This window comes from Ceratina calcarata, unplaced genomic scaffold, assembly GCF_001652005.2.
Source record: "Ceratina calcarata isolate Rehan_Ccalc_2016 unplaced genomic scaffold, ASM165200v1 scaffold92.2, whole genome shotgun sequence".
Taxonomy (NCBI): Eukaryota; Metazoa; Arthropoda; class Insecta; order Hymenoptera; family Apidae; genus Ceratina; species Ceratina calcarata.
The window spans coordinates 121,507-130,229 of record NW_017180576.1 but is presented as its reverse complement, the minus strand read 5'-3'; the positions used below and the strand labels follow the sequence as shown (position 1 = coordinate 130,229).

General features: G+C 39.5%; 1 protein-coding gene across 1 annotated transcript; it reads left to right on the top strand.

The window, feature by feature from the left end:
• The first annotated feature begins 5,992 nt into the window (after positions 1–5,992).
• LOC108631541 (jerky protein homolog-like) lies at positions 5,993–8,709 on the top strand. The gene has a single exon (XM_018035530.2). The coding sequence runs from the start codon at positions 7,138–7,140 to the stop codon at positions 8,659–8,661; it is 1,524 nt and encodes a 507-aa protein (XP_017891019.1). The 5' UTR covers positions 5,993–7,137; the 3' UTR covers positions 8,662–8,709.
• The last annotated feature ends 14 nt before the right edge of the window (positions 8,710–8,723 follow it).

The window sequence follows — 8,723 nt, the reverse complement described above, 5'->3', positions numbered from 1 at the left end:
TATATATATACGCGTATGTAAAAGTAAGTTTAAAAGATACTGAACATATCTTGTAAAGTCACGTAGCATCACATTTTTAAACAAACGGAGACTCGAGAGTACCGCCATTCTATTGTTAACCACCGACCGTGCGTTCCCATTCGAAACTCACCCCTCGATCGGTCGACCGGCGCGGTTCGTTCTCTCTTTTTTCAATGTTGTAAATAAACGCGTGAAGAAAATAAGATACACTGATAATAATAATTAAGAACGTAAAGAATAGAAAGATATATATATAGGGTGATATATGTGATTTTCAAATGGACTCGCGTTCCGATCGATCGGTCGCGGAGTTTTGAGACGAGCGGAACACACGCGTATGGTTGCATTATTAACATACTTTTTAAATATTATTACGTAGCGATATACTACTGTTATTTGTAAAGATAAACTGGTAAATGAAAGAAATAGTCGTTTACGTCGTACCGTTGAACGAGGAAAACAAAAAGGGGAAAGTGCAGACGGTTTGAATAGTTGAACGCCCAGTGAGAGTACTAAATGGGCGTCGAAAAAGAAGAAGAAGTGTGTAAGGAGGGTTTTAAAATAGAAGGAACAGCGACTACTCGTATATGTAATCGATATCGAAGTTAAACGTAACCGCATAACGTGCTACATAGATATTGTTACTATTAAACAGAACAGACACACACAAGAAGAACAGATAAATATATTACGGCGTATTCTAGTTCTGTACGTTTAAGTAGACGATGATAAATCCGCGAAGAAGACAGAAAGGAAAGTGAATCCCTTTTCTTTCTGGCGCATAGTGCCATTTCTCATCGATTTTTAAGAAGACACGAATCAATCAATTCGTTACGTTCGTACTTTCGCTTCTTCCTTTCTTTATTTTCTATTGTTGCTTTCTCGAATCCGTTCTCGCGTCCCCTCGTTCTATTCTTTTCTCCGTTTAACGTTCACTAGACTTTCTTTAAGTGCCGAAAACCCGTGATTCTATATAGTTGGTCGTTTGTGTCGCGAGATTGCCAAAATGGTCGTATGTCCATGGAATTATCCGGTTTTTCATAAACTCCGGTGCGAGGAAGAATGGTACAATAACGGACACGCCTGATTAAATAGGAATAGTAATCGGAACTTCCGGTCCGATAGTTCTTGCGTGAAAATCGGGCACGTCGCGACTTCGTTCTCGTTTAACTTTCGATTTTTCCTTCACCCGACGTCAGCTTCGAGAAGCGTCTCGTGGGAAGAATAGATTTTTCACAAATCCACGTTTCAATATCGTTTGACGTTGCTACAGCTGAACGAACGCGGAACTTTGAACGAATCCTCATCGCTACCAGTTGCCCGATTTAAACGTAACGCCGTTTATACACATTTCTTTGGTGCTCGACATATCCGGTCGTTGTTACATGTTATATTACTGTCAATAGACTATAATAATATTAACAATAATAATAATCATGATAAATCCTCGTCAAGATCATCGATCACCGCGATCATTACTATTTACTATTACCGTAATTACTACAACTATTACCACGATCACCACTATTACTATTAATGCTATTGCTACTATTACTACTATTACTACTATTATTATTATTATTATTATTTGTATTATTGATACTGATCACAAAGGACCATACGCGCCGTATCGCCTATCGCTCGGTCAGTATAAGATCTTTGCAGCAGTTAATAATAATAATAATCGATGTGATCATCGCCATTAAGCCCCTGTGCACATCACTAAACGAAACTTGGCTACACTTCTCGTCGGGGCATCGGTTCTACGGTTCTTCTATACCATTTTCCGACGATACTTACTCGATGGGCAGAGACACGTGGCGTGCCGATTTTTAACCGAGGGGTCGAGAGTTACGCTCGTTTAAAATTTCACGCTCTTAATATAATGTTGTCAATCGTTTCACGCTGTCAACGAGAGGAATCAAAGTCGATACTGCCCAGTTCATCGGATTCGACAATTTCGGAAACTAAGATTGAGCGACGGTCGCGTTTAGAAGGAAAAATTATTTAGAATTAAAAATCATCGAAATCGGTGAAGCCGTCCGCTTTTTAACACCCGAATTTTAATCACGCGTAACGTTCGAACAAACGTATTTAGGCATGTTTCGTCTGTACCCATCCGAGTACTGTGTATCAGAAAATATAGAAGAAAAGTTGAAGAAAGAAAGCGATGTCCTGAAACGAAGTTTTACCAAAAACTCTCTCTTTCTCTTTCTCTCTCTCTCTCACTCTCACTCTCTCTCTCTCTCTCTCTCTATCTCTGTTTGTTTCCTACACACAGCAACGTTACACGCGTATCGAGCGCATATATGAAATCTAGACACGGACATAAGGCTATACACACACGTACACTCGCACGCGCGCGGGCGGGCGGAACATTGTAATACACGCATCGTCGTTATATTTTCAATGTATCAGCATAATGATATATGATGTTTCCCATAGAATACATTTTATTTGGTTTTTACATTTGGCAGTATTTTATTTGAGCGTCGCTCGAGCACGTGCGAACGATCAGTTCATCGACTTTGATCGTCTAGTTAAAAGAACGACGAGGTTCGCAAGTGTTCGAAAAACGCGATCCAATACCAACGCGAAAACAGACGAATTGACGATCTTTCATTACTTGTAACATAATCTGTACAGTAAAGCATGATCTTTACAAACTCGATTTGTTACGAATAGTTTTCTTTAGACGTAGGGATCTTAAATACGTTTGATATATTTGTTAAAAAATAAGAGGACCCTCTGTATTTTATACCGAACAGATATTTGGACGCGATTAATTTATCAATTATATATACGAAACGTATATGAAAATTATAATTGTTTCCTTTGGGAGAACTGTTTCTTTTAAATATATCGATTATCCTTGTCGAGCGATTTATTCTTTGCACAAACGACATGCATAATCAGGGTCACTATTATAAGAGGAAGATACGTACGTAACATATGATATAAAGAGGCGTTTAAAGTACGACACTCCCCTGCGATATTGGATACGACATCGAGAGGTACATATATTTATATATTTGCAATGCGACTAAATGAAATCATTCGTTTCCTGTGTATTCTTGTATGAATTACTAAAAGTGTCTTCTCAACGGACGTGTGCGAATCGAGTCGAACGTTGTCACAGACGTTGAGAACTGAGTACAATATTTTTAATAGACCAAGTATCGCGTCGTAATCGGAGGTTCGAAGTTAGAGGGTAACGATTCGCACACGTTCCATTGGATCGCATCTGTGGTAGAATCTACGCCGACTCTACGACGTGCCTGTCACTGTGCCCATGTTTGCGCCATCGTCTAATTCTTACGTTCGACGTTCATGATCGTGTCTCGTTTCATTGTTAATTGTCCGCTTCGTGATTGTCCCTTCCTCTTTACAATCGTCGATCGATCATATTGAGAATCACGACGATGATATAAGTGTGTACAACGTGTATACCTGTTCGATGTCGCTCGATCATTCACATCTGATCTCGACTTCTACGTTCTACCGAATTTCATTTCCCAGCGACGAATCTTTCTACTGCATTTGTATAAAACCGTGCACACATACACCCCCACACACACACGCATACGACGAACACATGACGGAGATCCATTATTAACCACAACGTGGTATTCAATACGATAGCGTAATCGGTGTAACGAGACACGCAGGGAAGCGATTGAGTGACACACAAATACGCATTTTTTGCACCGACGTACTGACACAACTTTCATTGTGACGTCCACTAATGTAACTCGTACGATCGTGAATATGTAAAGATCCAGAGATCGTATCGTTTCTAATTAAGAAGGTAGTGACCGAACGCTACCGAGAAACGTGTTCTTTTATCGTCGCTTTGTCAATGATCTTCGCGTCTTTTATGTACGTAAAGAAAAAAAAAGGTATTTTCGGAACAATCGACGAATGACCATTTTTCAAAATGTTCTTGATTTCATACGAGTTCGGCGGCCGAAATAGGCGCGACTTTAAACGATCGTTAGTAAGTAATTTGAATTATTTTTAAAGATTGAACCTGCGAACATTTTACATATGCACGATCGTACTTTGTCCTCTGTAGAAATGCCTTATTGTCACGTGCCTCAATTAACAATTAAACTGTTCACCTGCTTACCAATTACTTGTTAGTTGTACGTAACAACAAATATGTACGTGTAATATCGCGTTATTCTTTGTACTGCTCTTGTAAATATATTCTGAACGATTACTGTCACTTCGTGTCGTTTGTGAATTTGACCGCTCTCTTCGAAACGACTCATACACCCTCTCTTTCTCTCTGTCCTTCGCTTGTTTCGATCATTTACTTTCATCATGTACTTTCTAATTAGTTCGTCAACATTGCCAAATTGTTTCTCGTAAACCGTATTGTTTGCATGCATGTTCGTAAATCATTTTCTAACGCGATATTTAAAGGAAGAGTCTTGTTTCGTTGGAAGGATCGTGACCATCGTGATCAAATGGATGCCTGAATTAATTCAGATAGTCGATTCAGCTTGTCGAAAGTAAACGCAAACGAGGCAGCGTCGTTTTGAAGAAACGTCGATCGTGCCTGATGACTCCCCCGTCTCTCCATGGTCTCTCCTGCCCCTTGCTGGCCTCTCCCGTCTCTCTATGGTCTCTCCTGCTCCTTGCTGGTCTCTCCCGTCTCTCTATGGTCTCTCCTGTCCCTTGCTGGTCTCTCCCGTCTCTCCATAGTCTCTCCTGTCCCTTGCTGTTCTCTCCCGTCAAGATATCTCAGTGAAACGCTTCGAGACATCGGGATGGCTTGAAATTTCTTAGTCACTCGTTAAAATTATTATTGATCAGTCTGTGGCGGGTCTCTCACGTCGAGATATCTTAGTAAAACGTGAGACGTAATCACACAACCGTGTCATTACATGGATATGTCATCATATTTCTGACAGATGGACTACAACTTTCGTCTGAAACATTTTTCTCAGGTTGCTCTTGATCATCATCAGGTGCCTCTCAATCAACAAGGACCAGAACCTCCAGAAATAATAAGGAGTTACAACGAAGTTATCGCATGCTCTATTATTAAAATACGATACTCTTTGTAAAATATGATATAACTTTTAAAATTGCATTAATAAAGATATAGATTAAATAAAATCGAAACGTCTTGTTACTTAGCTTTAACTTTATCCACGTCCAATCCCTTCTCCATGCCATCTTCACTTAGTATAAGTAGAAATAAGATAGAATAGAAATTTTAAAAATTCTTGGAATCGTGACGTCACAGCAAGAGTTAGTGCTACCTCCTATATTGTCATATTCTCCTGATACAAAGTCCATTTTTCGATCAAAAGTTTTGCTCTCCGAGAATTCTTGGAAGTGACGTCATCAGTAGTAGTTAGTGCTACCTCCTATGCTATCATATTCTCCTGATACAAAGTTCTATTTTCGAGAAAAATTTTGGTCTCCGAGAATTCTTGGAAATGACGTCATCACCAGGAGTTAGTGCTACCTCCTACCAACTCATATTCTCCTAATACAAAGTCCAATTTCAAGCAAAATTTTTCTCCAAAATCGGACTTTGTATTAGGAGAATATGAGTTGGTAGGAGGTAGCACTAAATTAGTTAGTGGTACCTCCTATCACTTTATATTCTCCTAATACAAAGTGAAATTTTCGACAAAATTTTTGCCTGAATTTGGACTTTGTATTAGGAGAATATAAAGTGATAGGAGGTAGTAGCACTAACTCTGAGTGATGACGTCATTTCCAAGAATTCTCGGAGACCGAAAATTTTTCTCCAAAATTGAACTTTGTATTAGGAGAATATGAGTTGGTAGGAGGTAGCACTAACTACTACTGATGACGTCACTTCCAAGAATTCTCGGAGAGCAAAACTTTTGATCGAAAAATGGACTTTGTATCAGGAGAACATGACAATATAGGAGGTAGCATTAACTCTTGCTGTGACGTCACGATTCCAAGAATTCTAGAAGAGCAACAATTTTGTCGAAAATTTAACTATGTATTAGGAGAATATGATAGCACAAGAGGTAGCACTAATTCCTATTGATGACGTCATTTCCAAGAATTCCGCATTGCTGAATTTGACGTACTTATACAACTAATTTAATAGCGACCAGGACTGTTATTTCGAGTTATAGTTCTCGCTAAGGAATGGGTGTTGGTTATTCCAGGAGTAGCGGACAGGTAATTAAATAGACAGTAAGTTAAGTATATGTTTAACAAGATCTTTATTTCACTTTTAAACGACTGACAAGATACAAAAATCTTACATTTATAAAATATTTTAAGACTAACTTGTAGTAATGTACAATGAAATTATATACTTGTAACCGATTATTCATCTTAATTGATATATAAGGGTGATTTCCTCTCTGGTATCATCTCCTCGGTGCACAATGCACATGGCTTTTGAATGTTTAGTGCCAGGAAATCACACGATATACCCATCACTGATCCAAGGAGATCCATGATACAAAATCTGGCTAACAGCTGATGGCAGATAAACATGGTCGAAAAAAAGATTTCCAACTTTGTAAGATATCAAACCCTATAAAATGAATTTATATCGTTCAACTGAATGGAAGATTTTGGTATGCGTAAGTTAAAAGGGTCTGCGTTCCATGTTTTACGACAAGACGGAAGCCGAGAGAGCAAGCCTGCCCTTAACCTTACGTATCACAAGCTCTAACAAATTAACTTTTTCTCATGACAAGGGAATACCAAGAAATTGCTTATTATATCTTAACTAACTTACACCTGATCTGGCGCCTCGAGGATAAAAAACTTACGGTGAAAGTAAGTAGTGTGAATTAAAATGGAATACATGACACTGTGACACTGGATTCACGAGAGATCGAACAATACTGAATTTAGTGAATAGTTGAATTAAAAAATAGTCTTAAGACAATGTCTCGTATTTCGATCGTTAATTAAACGATGTAGAGCCTGCGTCCATCTGAACAAGACTGTTAGCTCTCACACTTCTCATTAAGGGATTGTACAAATGATTTCGCAATCTTCTGCAATTACTTCTCATTGCGTAAGATATTGTGCAAAATATTTGTAGGATTACGATTTGATAAAAGATCTATCTAAAAATATCGTAACATTTTTATAATCATGTCATCGCCGGTTGAACCAGAACCATCCGATTCAGCGACAAACGAGATTAAAGAGAAACAACTGAGCAAACCAAGACGCAAACCGTCCGCGCCGAGAAGAAAGGAAATCACGTTCGGTACGCGTTTAGAGATAATACAGAAGCTGGAAAAAGGAGCGACGATCCAAGAGCTGATGGTCGAGTATGGACTCCACCAGAAGACCATACAGCGTTATCAAAGGAACGTAAAATCGCTCCGGGAAATTTCCAAATGCCCGCAGAATCTGACCATGATGAGGAAGCCGAGGGACCTATTCGAGGATATATCCGTTCGATTGTACGAATGGGTCATGGACGAACGGAAAAAGGGGAAAGTCTGGATCACCGATAGCATGCTACAGAAGAAGGCGAAGGAGTTTCACGAGAGCAAGTTTGGTAGCGCGCTGGCGTCCAAGTTCGTCGCGAGCGGAGGCGGTCGAGGCTGGTTATACCGTTTCAAGCAAAGATACAACGTGTTCCCTAATTACGTTCACGAGACGATAATCAATGACAGTGAATTGACGACGAAGCAACTGTCCAAGCTGATAAGCGAACTGAACATGGACAAAGAGGACGTTTATATAATGCATAAAACATGTTTGCTATGGAAAAAATTCCCGAAAAAGATAAACCCAAACATTAAACTGCCGGTGAAAAATGGTACGAAGGATTATATCGCTCTGGCGTTCTGCGCGAATATCGTCGGCACGCATAAACTCCCGTTGCTCTTTGTCCATAAATACGCCGTCCCGCCGTCTTTAAAGAATTGTAAAGATCCTCTGCCGGTTATATATAAACATCAGTTGTACACGTCTATTGATAAAAACCTTTTTAACGATTGGTACGTGAATCATTTTCAATGTAGCGTGAGGCAACGTCAAAAGGAGAATCGTCGTACAGGGAAAGTGATGCTGCTGATTAACAATTTTAAAACCGATATATCTTATGTAAAAATGTTCGACAGCTCGGATTTTAAGTTGATCGTCCTCCCGCCTTACACGACCTCCGCGATTCTGCCAATAAGTACTAAATGTAAAAAATTGTTTTGGCACAAATTACTACAACAGCTGAACGAATGTAGCGAGGGTATCGATAAATTTTCTTATACTATAAAGGACTGTATATTCTTAATCAGCGAAGCTTGGAACGAAATCACGCGCGCGGACTTTGAAGTATCTTGGCAGAAATTTTTAGGTGACCAGGAGGTGAGAGCCGAAGATACGAAGAGTCGACCGGATTTTGAAACTGTCTTCGTCCAAGGCGAACCCGAGGTGAAGGAAAATGTTGATTCTGAACAAATGGAATCGTTGTCTTCCTGTGACGATACGTTGAAAGTCGAGGAACTTCATTTGGACGAGGACGTGCAGACCAATGAATGGACTGTTAAATTGGAGGAGAAGGAAGTCGTTCGCATGTTCCATAATTTAGAAATCTGGGCCGAGACCCAATCCGACTTTATTAAATCGTGCGCGAAAGTCTTGATAAATTATTATAACGAACGATGACACTGCACGCAATAAAGATCTTCCTAATCGAGTTGACTGCCGACCGAACAGAATGATTTTTA

Coding starts and splice junctions, on each gene's coding strand:
- LOC108631541 (XM_018035530.2), top strand. CDS start 7,138: ATGTCATCGCCGGTTGAACCAGAACCATCCGATTCAGCGACAAACGAG.